The 19,323-nt window shown below is 39.7% G+C and overlaps 1 protein-coding gene across 18 annotated transcripts in view; it reads right to left on the minus strand.

Annotated features, from left to right (window-relative positions):
* UNC80 (unc-80 homolog, NALCN channel complex subunit) overlaps window positions 1–19,323 on the minus strand; it is a 211,550-nt gene that overhangs the window by 48,275 nt on the left and 143,952 nt on the right. For all 18 annotated transcript variants that reach the window (XM_073218177.1, XM_073218174.1, XM_073218173.1 and 15 more), the window contains 9 exons: window positions 12,439–12,622; window positions 10,773–10,867; window positions 9,314–9,403; window positions 8,502–8,603; window positions 6,532–6,712; window positions 5,169–5,437; window positions 3,603–3,737; window positions 2,003–2,141; window positions 1,257–1,353 (listed from right to left, as the gene is read on the minus strand). In XM_073218177.1, the coding sequence (XP_073074278.1) occupies window positions 1,257–1,353; window positions 2,003–2,141; window positions 3,603–3,737; window positions 5,169–5,437; window positions 6,532–6,712; window positions 8,502–8,603; window positions 9,314–9,403; window positions 10,773–10,867; window positions 12,439–12,622 (1,292 nt within the window). The remainder of the gene's footprint in view (window positions 1–1,256; window positions 1,354–2,002; window positions 2,142–3,602; window positions 3,738–5,168; window positions 5,438–6,531; window positions 6,713–8,501; window positions 8,604–9,313; window positions 9,404–10,772; window positions 10,868–12,438; window positions 12,623–19,323) is intronic.

The following is a 19,323-nucleotide window of genomic DNA, read 5'->3' on the forward strand; positions in this document are numbered from 1 at the left end:
CCGAGAACATGAGACCATCAATGGTCTGAGGAGGTAGGACCAATGGGGGCGGCTCAGGGTTAGACCAGAGCCAGAATCCTGGAATTGGGAAGATACTCAGGCAAGATTTATAGTTTTATTCTCTGTATGACAGGAGTTTACAGTCTCAATTCTTTAAATTCTTTGAATCAGAAAGATGGTGACCTACCTAGATCTGGCAGTCTTAACAGAGGAGCAACACCCTGAATAATTTATCTGCCCATCCTCTCAAAAGTAAGAGAAAGTAGAGGCAAAAGCTGTGAGACATTTATGGCTAATCCTCATTTATTTTTTGAACTATTTTCTGACCACAAAGGACTATCTAGGAAGGAATTATGAATGAGAAAAATAGCAGGAAAATTGAAACAGTTGGTGGCTGTTTGATTCATTCATCCTATAAATGGTTATTGTTATATGGAATATAGCACTGTGATGGACACTAGAAGATACATACAGATACACCAAGAATATATGATAGTATATGATCTGCTGCTTTGTTTATGGGTTAGGTATTACAAGAAATGACAAGAGTGGACTGACAAATCAAGAGGGAGAGATTGCTTAATGTTGGCATAATTGGAGGCTGGGGAAAGCCAGAGGATTGATTAAGCACAGCATTTTAGAACATTTTAAAGGAAAGCAACTCTGTTATTCTTAAGGATATGTACTACATAAAAGGGAGCTATCTATGATTCATGTGAATTATTGTATCTGCCTTTAGAAGACATATTTTAACAGAGATGAGACTGATTTTCACTTTGTGTATCAGTATCTATCTCAGACCAGTGCCAACATCCTGGAATTGGGATGATATTCTCCAGGGAGTCCTTTGGACTTCTTGCTCTTGGCAAAATGACAGGCAATATTTATATTTTTGCTCTTTGTGTGGCAGGAGTTCTTTTTGATTCTTGAAATAAGTTTTCTTAAATAGTTTAAGAGTCTGATCTGAACTTTTGCTTACTATTAATTTGTATTACATGTGAGGACAATATATTCTAAACAACACTAAATATCTTAGCTACTGAACAAACCCCAAATTAGATGTCAAACTAATGAAGATTTATTATATTTCCAGAATCTCTTCTGCTATGACAAATTTGCTACATTTAGTTTTTGAAAACGTACTTGCCAGAATGTCACAGGCTAATATTAACAAATGTAACCTTTGTATTCATTCAATGTTATTTTCTTTGCCATATTCACTTTTCACAAGGCACAGACTAAAGAGTTACAGTTACCTTCTAAATGATTCAGGAGCGTAGGCCACCACAGTAACGCAGAGCTTAATGGCTTCACTTATAGAGAATGTCAGGTCTTCATTTCCATAGCAGAAATCTGAAGGCACAGAAGGTCAAAGTACAGAATAGATTTTTCCAGGGATAAAAAACTTACACTCCTAACATTTTCTTTCCATTTATATATTGTAGCCATTTCTTCATCAGGTTTTATTCCTAAACTGTGAACACTATTCATTTCTTCATCTAAAGGCACTGAAAACTATTATTTTCTACTTTTGGATAATTGGATGAAAAAATAAAAGTGTTTTTTGGGTGGCATTTTAAAAACATTATGTCTACTAGAAGATATCAAAGGGCATTTAGATGTCTAAGGTAAGACATGAGACTTTGGGTATCTTTGATATACCCCTGGTTCTACATATTCCATGAAAACAAAAGACCATTTTGGAGGATTATTTACAGAGAATTACCCAGGAAAACCTAATTTTCTGAAAACTACCCTTAGAAGACATATTTTGGATCAGTGGTCTCCAAACCATAATTTTAATAGTTTCCATGGTAGAGAATTCCTTAGGATTTACAAGAAATTTAAGAAAAACAGGAGATAGAAAGATGTACTCATTTGATTTATACCACTGTTTCACTTATTTTTGCTGTTTTGATGTAGTTCAACATGTTCAATATACTTATTTTTTAAAAAACAATTATGAAGAGAAAAAGAATATCACAGTAAGTTTTGCTTTTACCTAATGACTTAAGAGGCTTCTCAGCTTTGACCAGCTCTAAGATATCTAATATGTCAGTGGTCTCTTCCTCCAGGGATTGCAGTAAATCAAATAAGCACTGAGCTGATACACCTTTGCTAGGCCCATTATTAGCAGCATCCTGTATAAAGAAAGGCAACTTTAGTTTATTGATTCCAATGGTTTGATCAGAAACTCAAATTTCACGAATGCTACTGCTGATAACAATTACAACATCGATCTGGTATTCAGCTCACATAATTCCGCATCCAGCAATGCCTGTGGTCTGATTCTGGAGCCAAACACCTGACTTTTAAGGGATCTATTAAAGGCTAACCTGGTACAAAAGAGACATTTGTGGACATTCTTAAAAATACAGCCAATATGTGAACTGCCAGCACAGTTCATGCTACTGGCTTATGTCGTCTGCCATGGTAGGACTCCGCATTCCCAAAGGAAATTTCCATAATGGATTAGTTGAATATGCCAAATATGCGTGGAGGAACAGATGCTTTTTTTAACAACTCTGGGAATTTTACAGGTCCAATTTGATGATATATCTCCAAAATGGAGATACTTGTCACCTCAAATCTATTTAAAATGGCTTTGATTTATTCATTAAAACAACCAATCCTTACAAAATTCCTACTATATGCCAGGTACCATTCTGTGCACGGAGGTTATAGCAAAACAAAAAAACATACAAACAAAACAATAACTAAAACAAAGAAAAAACAAACCAACAAAGACCTTGCTTTAATTCTATTGTGAGCATGAGATATGTATTAGTTAAATAAATACATGTATGACATGTTATAGGGAGTTAGTGCGCTGAAGAAAAAGACAAAGTAGGGTACATGCTAGAGAGTGACAGCAAGGAATGAGAATCAGGAACTCTTCTTTTTATCATTTTCTATTTTCCATCCTCTCATTGAGTATAAAAAACCAGAGTTGGTCTATTTAGATGCTAGGGGCTGAGATGATAGCTGAAGAGAAATATTGAAGGGAAATGAGTTATGATAATCTAGCCCTTGGTTGAAGAAAGAGAACTGAGAGACTGAATAACAAACAGACAATGGCCAAGCCATACACAAAATAGAACTCGGTCTACAACCTGTAGGAAGTTGCTGGTGAAAACAACCCACTGTCTACAGTGACCAGCCCAGGAAGCTAGCTTGCTATATGTCAGTCTTGAAGCAAGTCAGACTACTAGCTCTAGTGGAAACTGAACAATAACTTCCTTAGCAACTGACCCCCAAATGGCCAGGGCTTTATCAGTAACTGACAGTTTCCCTAACCCTTATTCCATTTCCAATTGAGGACCAGTCAGAGAAAGCCAAATAGACACCCCTAACCAATTGCATGGGATGCCCCACTTCCAGTTAGCCTGCTTCCAGTTGCCCATGTCAACAGCCCCAACTGGCACACCTAAAGACTTCCCTTTCCTCTACTATAAACTTTTCTCATTCTTCCACCTACTGTCAAGCTTTCATCAAACCACACATGAGAGGAGCTAACTCCCTTGCTATAGCAAGCTCTGAATAAAGAACCTTTGCTTTTCTCATTTTGTTGGTCTTCATTTATTTCCACAGAGCTTACTCACAGGAAACTCCAGGAGAGGGGCCACACTAGCAAAGAGCTGGAGCACAAAGGGCTTCCGGTGTAGAATGTAGAACTGGTGGCAGGCAAATTCGATGGCTCGACGCAACTGTGGATTGCTTTCATAATCAGAGTACACCTATGGACAATTCCACATAATCAGAAGATGGCTTAACAGCATACCAAAGTTGTGTTTGCTTTTAAAACTCATAACCGTGGGAAGCCTGGAGGAAAATGGCTGATTTCATAAATTGGTGGAGGAAAGTATTAAAAATGGCAAAACTTTTCTTGAGGGAAATTTGATGATATACATGAAAGTACTAAAAATGTAAGTATGGTTTCTCCCAGGAAGTTTACAACTAGGAATCTATCTCAAGAAAAGAACTGGGCAAATGTACCACACTGTATATACAAGAAGGCCTGCTGTACATACAAGAAGGTTGCTTATAATTGTGGGAAATTTGAAACGAATTATTTATAAATTGGGGTTTTAAGTGAATTAGAGTACATGTGTACAATAAAACACTATGAAATTACTTATAGAGATGCTATAGTGCTAAAGGTAGCTATATGAAAAAACATGCATGATATTCTTAGTATTACATGAAAAACAGGTAGCAAACTTGAATATATGGTATGATCCAACTTTCGTTAAAAAAAAAAAAGAGATCCAGGATTTTTAAGAAATACAAATAATGGTTATCTAGTAGTGATGGTTATAGATGGTCTTTATTTTCTTTCTAAAACTTTTATTTTCTGAATTTTATATTGAACATTTATTGTTTTGGTAATGAGTAAAAACTCACAAAAATAGAGAAAACTCCAACTATTTAAAAATAGGACACAGAGCCCTGATGATATTAAAGGTAAATTTCTTTTTTAAAACCAGCCATTGTAGGTTGAGCAAACTCCACTTTGAATAAGCATGTATTACTTTCATAATTTTTATTAAAACTTTAATAAAAATAGAGAACTAGAATAAGCCCCCAGGCCCTGGCTGAACTTTGTGTTCCTAAACTGGTGCACATTAGACACGAGTAAATGGAAAATGTTCCTGCTAAATTCACCTCCTCCGATTTCATCACACCAAAGTTAATGGCAAACAAAATCTCTAGTCAGATAAAGATCAGAAAATATCTCTGAAGAAACATCATCTGAACCCTTGCCATGTATTTGTAATAAAGAGAGCAATGGTTCTCAAACTTTCTAGGGATTCAGAACCACCTGGAGGTCTTGTAAAAACACCAAGTACTGGGCCTTGACTGCAGGTTCTGACCTGGTAGGTGTGGATGGGGCCCAGGAATGGGCATTCCTAAAAAATTCCCAAGTGATATGCCGCTGATCCAGGGAACACATTTTGAGAACCACCAGCCTAGAAGAAATGGGTCTGGGAGGTCTCAGGTTAGAATGAAATATTGTGACCTTTTGGAAGTTTCTAGGGAGATTTCATTTGGTGCCTTCTGCCATCACCAAAGCAGACAATTCCATCATTAAAAAGCTCCAGTAGAGAGCTTGTTGACCTGCTCAACAGGCAGTTAATTTTCTGGTTAGGGGAGTGGAGCGTGGGCACCTGCAGCATGGTGGGTAGAATCCACTGGTAGCCGCTGAGGGAGAAAAGGTGGTTGAAGTGCACCGCACTGTTGATGACTGTGGCGGCATACTGCCTGAGCAGGGCACTGTCTTCTGGGTGGAGGATCAGAGCCCCATTAAAAACGTTGAGGAAAAGCATGATCTCATCTCCCCAGGGAAACTCGCTTGGCATGCCCAGGAACATCTCCTCCAGAAGCTGGATCCACAGGCTTTTCTGAAGAGTGTCAAGGCCAAACAGCTCCTTGCCAGCTGTGAGAACATGAAACAGCAGAGAGAGAATTAGCCCCATGCCAAGCCGGTCAGCATGGGAGGGCGATTAAACCCGAGGGCACTGCTGTTTTTCATTTATTTGTTCCAACTCGAGGATGTGAAGATCTACTGCCAAAATGCTTTGCAGCATAATATTGCTGGCATTGGCATAACGCTTCCTAGTCCTCAGAGGACTTTCATCCTCACCTCTTTGATTCAACTCTGTGGGCAAGACCGGGCAGGCATTTGCAGTAGCTGCTGACAAGCGGTGGCTTTGAGAAAAACAAGTTATTTCAGAAAGACAATGGCAGGGCTGGGACTAGATCTTGGTCTTTCAACTCCTGGTCAAACTACAGGTCCTTCTACTATCATTCTGGGGCTTCTGGGTGTAGATGTTGAGCACATGGAAACTAATTTAAGTGAACTGTCCCAAATTAGTAATTTAACAGAGAGAGGGGTCAAAGTGGGTCTCTTTCTGCCTCTTTCTGTGTGTCTCTCTCTCAATTCAGGAATAATTTAGATTAAGTAAAACACACAGATCTTAAATGCAGAGTTCAATGAGTTTTGACAAAAATACACACTCATGTAACCAACACTTCAACCACATATAGACCATTTTCATTACCTTAGAAAGTCCCCTCATTCCAGGAAATCCATTCCCCAACCCAGAGCGACCACCATCCTGTTTTCTGTCACCTTAGATTAGTTTTGCCTCTTGCTGAATTTTGTGTAAATACCTGTTCTTCACTCAGTCAATATTCCCTAACAACACTGTGTTACTTCCTTCAACTGCTTTTGATTAACTTGGAGCAGTGATTCTCAAAATTTGGTCCCTGGAACAGCAGCATCAACGTCACCTGGGAACTTGTCAAAATGTGAGTTCCCAGGCCCCCTTCCCGAGCTCCTGAACCAGAAACTCCGGGGAAGAGGGTGGGGCCTGGCAATCTGCATTTTATCAAATCCTACCAGTGATTCTGATGCCCAATCAAGGTTGAGAACCGCTGGCTTAGAGAACTGTGCCTCTTAAGATGCCCTCCAGCTGGGGACAGAACAAGCCCATTAGAAGAAGCCCAAAAGAGGAAATGTTTTGATACCTTGAGGGTCACTGAAGAGGGAAAACTCAGCATCAATGGCGCTTCGAGGGAACGAGGGCAGTCGGAGGAGGTCCTCTTGGAGCATGGAGACGTGGGACTGCTTGTGGGCCGTGGGGATCTTCTGGGTGAGGGAGATGAGAAACAAAACCCGCCCCACTTCCTCCAGCTTCCGAGTGAACACCTGGCAACAAATGAAAGCAGGAGCTGGTGAAAAGTGGAAAGAGCAGCTCTGAAATGCAAAAGTGAAGAAATTGAAAATCTTACATGGCAATCTGGGCTGATAAAAAATTAAGTGGGGGAGGAGGAGGAAATATTTTTTTCTTTACTACATACAAAGAGGAAACAATACTTAATTGACTCACTTCCTGCATCTTTCTGCTTTACAGAAGGAAGTGTTCTTTGTGGGGTTTGCAGGCTGGAGGAGCACAAGGCAAGCATTGTCAAGAATAATTCAATATTAAACAGAGCCCGTTTGTCTGGACGTCATAATATGGAAAGACCTTTGCCAACAGGAGCCAGTCAGGAGTTCAAATCGCTTCGGCCATTTCCACCCAGGCCTTAAGCTGTTTCCTGTCAGTTCTGGGTTTGCCTATCAAAAAAGGCTGAAATGGGATCCAGGCAAAACCTATCTTGGGACGAGAGCTGATGGGACCTAGACTGGTGCCCCTTTAACCTTGAGTCTGGATGGCATGGACACGACCTCTTGGCCCCTTCTACTAGTTCTTTTTCTTTTGGTGATCAGGGGTCTGGGGATGTGATCAGGAAGCTGCTGAGGAAATTTCAGAGCCAGAACCATGGGCCTGCATGTTATTATCTCCCTCAGGAATGTAGGAGGAAATCTTAAGATTCCAACTTGGAGGGTTCATAGAGCAAGAGCCCTGTTTTTTGCTATTCTTTTAAAACGTGTTCTTAAATATGATTAAATAGAACATACTAGTGAAGTGCTATTATTGATTATGGCTTTAATTCTTTCACTGCCAGAATCAGAGGCTAATGTGGGGGGAATTGTTTCAGAAATTATTTATATTTCAGATCTTATAATTTTCCCCACCACACACTTTGTAACACATTCATTTTCTTTCTTTTAGGTGCAATTTAGGTAGTTAATGCTAACTATAGTTTAAATTACTTACCTGGTTTAATTCTATGCCATTCTCATTTATCTCATAGAGCTATTTTTAAATAGTTTGATGAAATAGGTATGAAATGAAACACTGAATTGATAAGATTTCCTAAAATTCCTATTTAGATGTTTTATTGAAAATAGATGCATGTAACCCAGAGACCATGATATAATTGTATCATTATTAGCATTGTGTACTGTAGCTATATTTTCTATGCAAAAAAAATTCTATGAATTTCCTTAAGCTCAAACTCTGATTTGTAGTCAGAGAGTGCACATTATTCTGCTCTTCAATCTTCAATCTAATTAAAACGATTTGAATATGTCTCTTCTTGTTTTAAGAGAAGTTAACAGCATGGCTAAGGTCAGATCACTGGTCAGTGGCAAAGCTGGGAGTGAGTCCAGTCCCTCTGGGCCTTAGTTGAGTGTCCTTGTCAGGCACAGCACTTGGCTCTATTTGTTTTTTCCAGCTAGTGTCAATCTCTGGAATGACCTTGAAATAGCTATAGTATGTGTACTTGCAATTCTGTTTTCTAAAAATGTGAAATGCAAATCCATAATTAGCCACTAGTAGGTAAATAAATTAGATTTTTATTGTTTATATTCAATGATTCATCATAGCATCACTCCAAATGAGTGTTCTTTAATACCTTTACATTATGATCCAATCTGTAAAACTTACCACACTGTTCTGGGGAACTATCTATTGACCAAGGGCCCAGCCATCCACTCTCCCTAGAGAGGATCATAACAGAGTCACAGAATCTCAGGGTTGGCAACACATTTGTAGATCAGCTAACCCACTGACATGACAAAACCACAGAATAAAACAGAGGTGGTCAGTCACCTGTTTTTGAATGAGCTCCTGTCCTTTCTCTGGATGCATATGTACAAGGTTCAGCTGTGGAGATACCGACCTCCGGAAAGGATAAATATCCCGAACATAGGTCTGTGGTAGGATTAAAGAGACAAAAGCATTCAAGTGATTAAACTTTGCTCCCATTTCCTCTTTACCCAAAGGTCAGACAAACAAAAGGTATGTATTTTCTAATGGTTTTATCACTGTATGTTCCTAATTCTGTGAAATCCCAGGGAAAGTAAACCCCTTCCTCAGAAAAGCCTTCAGATCACCCAGGCTGAGTACCCTCCCTGAACAGTAGGGTGCTATGCCAGGAACAAAGGAGCCAAAGGCGATTACTCAATGACACCCTGGTCATGGAAGGTCTCCGTAAAGTGACGTTAGTGACCTTGACTTGCCCTTTTGCTTATTAGATCAGGTCACTACGAACACACATAAAACAAAGGGAAACAAGAGCGACATTAAAATCCCAAATGGACACATGTAGTTATCATGTTGGCAACTTATTTTTTCATCCAGATGTAGTAATGAGTAACTAAGTACTTTACTTGGCTTATCTGCTAATTATTAAAACAACTCTATAGTAGATACTGTTATAATCACTTTTGTTTTACAAACAAGGAGACTGAAGGGGACAAAGGTAAAATGGCTAGTCCACAGCCTCATAGACAGTAAGGTGGTGTGACTCAAGTGGCCAAACTCTCAACACCGATGCCTCCCTGAGTGACAGCTACTCTCAGAAAAGGCATGAAGAGCTTTTAACACAACTCAACATAAGTGTCATTACTGCATTGTCTCACCTTATTATAGTGGATAAGATTCCATCGTTTATCCATGAGAAAATAATGTGTTGACTGGGATTCTGGGATATTAAAAAACTCTAGACACTCCTAGAATAAGAACAACAAATTTAAATAAATGTTTATTGAGGTCATATGTGCCAGATAATAAGCTGAAAGATACAAATACCACAAACCAAGTTAACTTCTTATAAGGAATATATATCATATACTTTTTATATGTTATATGTGTTTCTACATATATGGCTCCACATTGAATTTGAATACACAGTTATCCAAAGAATGATCTAATAAAGACTTGTTATATAATATAAACCATTTGCACTCAAAGTACTAAAAGATGAATGATTATAACTCAGGTGGAGTGATGAACTGTGGGAACATAGTGGCATCTATTGGCCTCAATATTGGGAAGAAAGTATGTTTAGGAACAACCTTAAGAGTAATACAAACTACAAGGCATACAGCAATCATCCTATATTCTGAGTCCAATGCTTTCCATATAGACAAGTTGTGTAGCCTGCACTAGAATCCCAGTACTGTTGGAAGAGAAACCAAGAGTTGAGAGGTCCAACTGTTTGATTAGGTCACACTCGTGGTGGTGGAGCCAGGTTTGGACTCACTCCATCTGCCTTCATGCTCTCCAACCATTCAGTGTGAGTAGGAAAATGGAGCAGCTGTTGAAGTTTGATCACTGGGCCTTAGAAATTCTCTGGTGATGTCTGGGTGAGGCCTGAAGGAGGCTTAGCAATACTTTCTACTGAAGTAAAATAAACAAGTTTGGCAGAACTGAATTTTTCAGAGGCCTTTTCTACTTATGTCTGGGCCTGGAGCTGTGTTCCAAGGAATCAGATTACCAAAGGTTTGGACTCCAGATAAATGGGGATCACTGTACTAGTTGCATTTCTTTGGAGGGGAGTACTTTCTATAGCAATTCAAAATATTTTCTTGACTCACCTGATTTACTCTAAGGTATATATTTTCTGCTTCTTCAATAATTTCTGTCAGTGGAAGTCAAGACTGTATATCATACAACTAGATATCACAAAAAGAGTCTGTGGCAAGGATCATGAGCTGAGAGAGTGGGGCCCAGGGCTCTCAGTGTGCAAACCCAGGGCACCTCCAGAACTACAAGGGATGCCAGGAGTCTCCTGAACGAGAATTCACAGCATTCAGAGGGAGTTCGGAGGGCACACCAGAGTACTGAGCTGTTGCTGTAGCTGAGAGAGAACCTGAGTGATTTTTGCCTGCTTCAGTGCAGAGATAAATGTCAGCAAATGTGGGGAAAGTTATACAAAGAAATAGAGGAAGTACACTGCAGTGGTGTGGATTCTAAATGAAGCAAAAAGATGCACATACTCATTTTAAGATAGAAAAATGCCATTTAACTCTAAACCAGATGAATTGTCCATAGACACTATACATTAAAAGAATCATTTCTGTCAAAAGTCATACCTACTTTCAAAAGAGCTTCAAACTGAGTGTCTTCATGGACTGGTAACTGGGTTGGGATATCACACTCATTCTGTCCATGAACTACCAAGGTTTTAGTACCTACAGAAGGTAAAAATCATAATTGACCTCTATAGGACAGTTTGTATTTAAAGCACAAAATATTAAAATATTATCAATAAGCTGAGGTTTTTATTGTTATGATTATTACTATCAGGGTATGTGCTGAATGAGTTATGTATTGTACTAACTACACTTTTATTTATAGTTAAATATGTACTTCAAATATATTTACTTATTATTAAATAATGATAGATACAATTTATGAAGTTCCTGATACTTTTACATGCATTTTATGTGCATAATCATATTTAAATCTCACTGCAACCCTATGATATGGGTATCATTTTCATCTTATAAATGAGGAAACAGAGGGAACTTATTCTTAAGTAAGTACTTATAAGTTAGTCAAAGACACATATTTATTTAGTGGAAGAGTCAGAATTCAAAACTTAAACACTGCAACCAGTAATACATTCCTGTATTTTAAATAATATGATCAGGCAGTAATGGTTGGGAAAATATAAACCGATATTAGCAAAATCAGAACAAGTACCTGAAATGTACTTTGAATGTACACTTTCTGTATTCTACTTGGCTAGTGAGACAGTATGTATTCTCTTACTTCATTAACTGCAAATCTTTCTGACCATTATAATATACCTTGACTTTTAATGAGTTGTTTTTAAGCATATGAATGACACTTTGAGTTTCTTTATTTCACAAATCTGATCACTTTGTTGGATAATCTGTAGAATATATAAGTGCATAACTACCATTTATCGAACACTTAACATTAGTCAGGAATGACAGCAAGTATGTTACATACCTAAGCCCATTCATTCCTCATGATCATACAGTATGAACTTCATCCTCACTTTATACACGTAAATGTGTAAAATGATGTATTTCTGTCATAGTGAATACTAATTATACAAATAAGAGGCAGTGTCATGATTTTAATGGAGGTTTTAACTACCTCTTTGCTGCAAGAACCTGTGTTTTTATCTCTATATAATTTTGTCTTCTCTTTACTTCGGTACATGTATCATCTCATGTTGTTATAGTCCCTGTACAAGGATAAAGGCTTGACAAAATTCTTTTTATCTCAAAGAAAAACAAGCTATCCAAATGAAAGGAGCTGTATCTAGAGTTTACATCATGCTTCATGTTCTTTTGTAATTCTTCTTCCTGCTTTTCCCTTTTCCAGTTTTTCATAATGCCGCCTCTCACTGAGTTTACAAAGGACTGGGGTCTATGCCATACAAACAATAGTATTCTCCTTGCAGTGCCCAAAATTCATTAAATAAGGCTCTCAGTTCAGCTGGCATCTGTGATAGACTTAAACAAGTCTTTAACCTTGGCAGCTCCTCAAGGACTGATTCAGGCAGATCTCAGTTCTGATGTCTTCCTTTTCATCTGGCAACTGTGGACTTTCAAAGGGTCTGTTATAATTTCTTCAGATGGTTTTAAACAAAAATTCTTTGAAGGGCTCAACACCAGGGGAAGAACTCTGAAAATTTTCTCATGAGTCAAAGAGATGTTTGGTCTCTAAAAGGGTTATTTATACTCTTAAAAAAAAGTTAGGTCATCCAGAAGGCGTAGGGGGTTACCTGGCATCGAAGCGGTCACCAGCAGCTTGGCCTCACACTGCTCCTTCTTCATGGTCTGCTTCAGATCCTTGAAGAACAGGCCTTCCACATAACCCACCACCTCCCACAGGAAAGTCAGCGTGGCTGAGATGGCATCCATCCCCCACTCACAGGGGGTCCGGACAAAGTACATGATGAGTCCCACCTAAAAGTCAGAACAGGAAGGGTTCACAAAGCCACAATCATCCTGAGCTCACATCTTCGTTTCCTTGGCTTTTCTCTTTATTAAATATTCTTTTGTGCCATTGTACTCTGCATTCAACTGTTTCTCTCACACTTCAATGGAAGTGAGCATCAGAGGGTATAACTGGAAAACTGACCAGAGCAGGTTGCTGTATATTTTTATGTATCACTAAAATGATACATAGAAAGAGAAGAGAAAAACAGATAATTTTTTTCCAGGTTTCAAGTCACCTGGTAGCTTAGGTATTTGGATCACCCCAAAATTAATGCCTGTATGATGTTTGCTCAAACACTATTTGCAGCTTGGATTATGTGTAACAGTCTGAACCTAAGAACACTCTGCTTGTCTTGGTCAGTGAACTGAAAAGTTTTGTATTCTCTAAAATAATTTTGAAAAATTGTGTGCCCTTTTGTACATTTTTAAGTTGATATTTAAAAACTGTCTCATCATATTTTTTGTTAATACTAGAATATACTCAACATTATACACATTGAAATAAGAGGATGAACTGTAATTGGAAAGTGTATTTCATCAAATTTGATGAAGCTCTAAGTACCTTTGTCAAAAATGCACAACAAGGAGGGAGGCTCAAGATGGTGGTGTGAGTACAGCGGCGGAAATCTCCTCCCCAAACCATATATATCTTTGAAAATATAACAAATACAACTATGCCTATCAGAGAGACCAGAGGATACAATACAACAGCCAGGCTACATCTACGTCTGCAAGATCTCAGCATCTCACAAAAAGGGTAAGATATAAAGCCGCAACCCAGCGGGACCCGAGCACTTCCCCCAGAACCCAGCTCACCGGCGGGAGGAAAGGAGTCAGAGCGGGGAGGGAGTGGAAGCACAGGGCTGCTAAATAACCAGTCCTAGTAATCTGCACCAGGAGCGTAGACACACATTGCATGGTGTGCTGGATATTAGAGAAACAGAAAAATAAAATTTGTGAGCGGGTCCCCATAGCCAGCTCCCCTGTGACAAAAGAAAAGCGGGTGCTGTTTGAAAGTCTTAAAGGGACAGGGAGGATATTCATAGCTGGATGAAATCATTCTGGCACACTAAGGCTGGGAATCTTAAGGAACTTCAGGCGCCCAAACCCCCTGAGTGGCAACACAGCTTTGAAGCCCCTCAAGGTGATAAGCAGCCTGCCATTCATTCCTCCCAGCTGGCACTGCCTCACCACAGCAGTGGAGCAGGTGGAGAGCAGACCTGCCCACAGCAACTGCCAAGACTCTCATCCTGGCATGCAGCAGCATGGCACAGACAGAGGAGGCTGGGGCAAGGCACGAAGGGGCGCCGTTCTCGCAGGAGAACACACGCAGTACATCTGCCACTCCCTGCAGGGCTCTGGGCTACCCTGAGGACTGCCCCGCCCATGGCAGCTCAGGGGATTAACCCAGAGGCTACTCCTGGTGTGCGGGTAACTGACACAGGCAGTGGAGAAGGGCGAGGCTACCAGCAAACAGGAAGGGACTTTGTTCTCCAAGCTGATACAATTGCCACCTGGCTGCGACTACCTCTTTTGCCATGAAAAGGCAGAAGAATCTGGTCCAGTCAAGAATCACCCAGACAACCCCAGAGAGAGGGCTTGCAGAGATAGATATAACCAATATTCCTGAAAAAGAATTCAAAATAAAGGTCATAACTATGCTGATGGGCCTGCAGAGAAATATGCAAGAGTTAAGGAATGAAGTCAGGAGGGAGATTACAGAAATGAAACAATCTCTGGAAGGACTTAAGAGCAGACTGGATGAGGTACAAGAGACTGTTAATGGAATAGAAATCAGAGAACAGGAATACAGAGAAGCTGAGGCAGAGAGAGATAAGAGGATTTCCAGGAATGAAAGAATATTAAGAGAACAGTGAGACCAATCCAAATGGAACAATATCTGCATTATAGGGGTACCAGAAGAAGAGAGAGAAAAAGGGATAGAAAGTGTCTTTGAATAAATAATTGCTGAAAACTTCCCCAAACCGGGGGAGGAAATAATCGAACAGACCACAGAAGTACACAGAACTTCCAACAGAAAGGACCCAAGGAGGACAACACCAAGACACATAATAATTAAAATGGCAAAGATCAAGGACAAGGACAGAGTATTAAAGGCAGCCAGAGAGAGAAAAAAGGTCACCTACAAAAGAACACCCATCAGGCTATCATCAGACTTCTCAACAGAAACCTTACAAGCCAGAAGAGAATGGCATGATACATTCAATGCAATGAAACAGAAGGGCCTTGAACCAAGGATACTGTATCTAGCACGATTATCATTTAAATATGATGGAGGGATTAAACAATTCCCAGACCAGCAAAAGCTGAGGGAATTTGCCTCCCACAAACCACCTCTTCAGGATATTTTAAAGGGAATGCTCTAGATGGAAGCACTCCTAAGGCTAAATAGATGTCACCAGAAAAATAAAATCACAGCAAAGAAAGCAGACCAACAAAATACTAACTAGAGGCAAAAAATAAAATCAACTATTCACAAAAGCAGTCAAAGGAGACACAAAAGAGTACAGAATAAAACACCTAACATATAAAGAATTGAGGAGGAAGAATAAGAAGGGAGAGAAATAAAGAATCATCACACTGTGTTTATAATAGCTTAATAAGAGAGTTAAGTTAGATGGTTAGATAGTAAAGAAGCTAGCCTTGAACCTTTGGTAACCAGGAATCTAAAGCCTGCAATGGCAAAAAGTACATAACTTTCGATAATCACCCTAAATGTAAATGGACTGAAAGCAACAATCAAAAGACATAGAGTAATAGAATGGATAAAAAAAGCAAGACCTGGGAGTGGAGCCAAGATGGTGGTGTGAGTAGAGCAGCGGAAATCTCCTCCCAAAACCACATATATTTATGAAAATATAACAAAGACAACTCTTCCTAGAATAGAGACCAGAGGACACAGGACAACATCCAGACCACATCCACACCTGCGAGAACCCAGCGCTTCATGAAGGGGGTAAGATACAAGCCCCGGCCCAGCGAGACCCAAGCACCCCTCCCGCCAGCCCCTGGCAGGTGGAGAGGAGTCAGCAGGGAGGGAGAGGGAGCCCAGGACTGCTGAACACCCACCCCCAGCTATCCGGACCAGAGCGCAGACACAGTGCATGCGTGGGGTCCTGGATAGTAGGGAAACAGGGCGGCAGGACCGGTGAGCAGGTGCCTGAGGCCAATGCTGGAGAACAAAGAAACGGGAGGGCCTTTTTTTTTTTTTTTGGCGAGAGCTTTTTGGAAGTCTTAAAGGGACAGGGACCCCAATACTATGGAAACAGGGCAGCAAGACTGGTAAGCGGGTCCCTGAGGCTGGCGCCTGAGGACAAAGAAAAGCGAGCGGCTTTTAAAAAAAATTATTTATTTAATTTTTTGTTTTTGTTGTTGTTTTGTTTTGGCAAGTGCTTTTTGGAAGTGTTAAAGGGAAAGGGTGGGACACTTAGACCAGAGGCAGGGAATCTGGGGATCTCTGGGCACTCTAATCCCCTGGGCAGCAGGGAGAACAGAGGCCCCTCACAGAGATAAATAGCCTCCCAGCCACTCCCCCTCCAACATGGCTCCACCATTTTGGAGCAGCAGCCTGAGCCAGGCCATGCCCACAGCAACAGCGGAGATAAACTCCATAGTAGCTGGGCAGCAATCCGAAGCCCTGTCTGTGCGCAGCTACCCAGCACAAGCCACTAGAGGTCACTATTCTCCCAGGAGAGGAAGGCCACAAACCAACAAGAAGGGAAGTTCTTCCAGCCATCACTCGTCCCAGCTCTGAAAACTATTTCTATCACCATGAAAAGGCAAAATTACACGCAAACCAAGATCACAGAGACAACACCAGAGAAGGAGACAGACCTAACCAGTCTTCCTGAAAAATAATTCAAAATAAAAATCATAAACATGCTGACGGAGATGCAGAGAAATATGCAAGAGCAATGGGATGAAGTCACAGATGAGATCACAGATGTCAGGAAGGAGATTACAGAATTGAAACAAACTCTGGAAGGATTTATAAGCAGAATGGATAAGATGCAAGAGGCCATTGATGGAATAGAAACCAGAGAACAGTAACGCATAGAAGCCGACATAGAGAGAGATAAAAGGATCTCCAGGAATAAAACAATATTAAGAGAACTGTGTGACCAATCCAAAAGGAACAATATCCGTATTATAGGGGTACCAGAAGAAGAAGAGAGAGAAAAAGGAAAAGAAAGTGTCTTTGAATAAATAATTGCTGAAAACTTCCCCAAACTGGGGGAGGAAATAATCGAACAGACCACAGAAATACACAGAACTCCCAACAGAAAGGACCCAAGGAGGACAACACCAAGACACATAATAATTAAAATGGCAAAGATCAAGGACAAGGACAGAGTTTTAAAGGCAGCTAGAGAGAAAAAGGTCACCTATAAAGGAAAACCCATCAGGCTATCATCAGACTTCTCAACAGAAACCTTACAGGCAAGAAGAGAATGGCATGATATATTTAATGCAATGAAACAGAAGGGCCTTGAACCAAGGATACTGTATCTAGCACGATTATCATTTAAATATGATGGAGGGATTAAACAATTCCCAGACCAGCAAAAGCTGAGGGAATTTGCCTCCCACAAACCACCTCTCAAGGGCCTCTTACAGTGACTGCTATAGATGGGAGCACTCCTAAAAAGAGCACAGAACAAAACACCCAACATATGAAGAATGGAGGAGGAGGAATAAGAAGGGAGAGAAGAAAAGAATCTCCAGACAGTGTATATAACAGCTCAATAAGCAAGCTAAGTTAGGTAGTAAGATACTAAAGAGGCTAACCTTGAACCTTTGGTAACCATGAATTTAAAGCCTGCAATGGCAATAAATACACACCTTTCAATAGTTACCCTAAATGTAAATGGACTTAATGCACCAATCAAAAGACACAGAGTGATGGAATGGATAAAAAAGCAAGACCCATCTATATGCTGCTTACAAGAAACTCACCTCAAACCCAAAGACATGCACAGACTAAAAGTCAAGGAATGGAAAAACATATTTCAGGCAAACAACAGAGAGAAGAAAACAGGGGTTGCAGTACTAATATCAGACAAAATAGACTTCAAAACAAAGAAAGTAACAAGAGATAAGGACACTACATAATGATAAAGGGCTCAGTCCAACAAGAGGATATAACCATTCTAAATATATATGCACCCAACACAGGAGCACCAGCATATGTGAAACAAATACTAACAGAACTAAAGGGGGAAATAGACTGCAATGCATTCATTTTAGGAGACTTCAACACACCACTCACCCCAAAGGATAGATCCACTGGGCAGAAAATAAGTAAGGACATGGAGGCACTAAACAACACAGTAGAACAGATGGACCTAATAGACATCTATTGAACTCTACATCCAAAAGCAACAGGATATACATTCTTCTCAAGTGCACACGGAACATTCTCCAGAATAGACTACATACTAGCCCACAAAAAGAGCCTCAGTAAATTCCAAAATATTGAAATTCTATCAACCAACTTCTCAGACCACAGAGGTATAAAACTCGAAATAAATTGTACAAAGAAAACAAAAAGTCTCACAAACACATGGAGGCTTAACAACATGCTCCTAAACAATCGATGGATCAATGACCAAATTAAAACAGAGATCAAGCAACATATGGAGAGAAATGACAACAACAGCACAAAGCCCCAACTTTTGTGGGACGCAGTGAAAGCAGTTCTAAGAGGAAAGTATATAGCAATCCAGGCCTATTTAAAGAAGGAAGAACAATCCCAAATGAATAGTCTAAAGTCACAGTTATTGAAATTGGAAAAAGAAGAACAAATGAGGCCCAAAGTCACCAGAAGGAGGGAAGTAATAAAGATCAGATAAGAAATAAATAAAATTGAGAAGAATAAAGGAATAGAAAAAAATCAATGAAACCAAGAGCTGGTTCTTTGAGAAAATAAACAAAATAGATAAGCCTCTAGCCAAACTTATTAAAAGAAAAAGAGAATCTATACACATAAACAGAATCAGAAATGAGAAAGGAAAAATGACAGACCCCACAGAAATACAAAGAATTGTTAGAGAATACTATGAAAAATTATATGTTCTCAAGCTGGAAAACCTAGAAGAAATGGACAACTTCCTAGAAATATACAACCTTCCAAGACTGACCAAGGAAGAAACATAAAATCTAAACAGACCAATCACCAATAAAAAATTGAATTGGTAATCAAAAAACTACCCAAGAACAACACTTTCGGGCCAGACAGATTTACTGCTGAATTTTCTCAGACATATAGAGAACACATAATACCCATTCTCCTTAAAGTTGTCCAAAAAATAGAAGAGGAGGGAATACTTCCAAACTCATTCTATGAAGCCAGCATCACTCTAATACCAAAACCAGACAAAGACCCCACCAAAAAAGAAAACTACAGACAAATATCCCTGATGAACATAGATGCAAAAGTACTCAACAAAATATTAGCAAACCAAATTCAAAAATACATCAAGAGGATCATACACCATGATCAAGTGGGATTCATCTCAGGGATGCAAGGATGGTACAACATTCGAAAGTCCATCAATATCATCCACCATATCAACAAAAAGATGGACAAAAACAACATGATCATCTCGATAGATGCTGAAAAACTAATCAACAAAATTCAACTTCCA

This window comes from Manis javanica, chromosome 12 (assembly GCF_040802235.1).
Source record: "Manis javanica isolate MJ-LG chromosome 12, MJ_LKY, whole genome shotgun sequence".
NCBI lineage: Eukaryota > Metazoa > Chordata > Mammalia > Pholidota > Manidae > Manis > Manis javanica.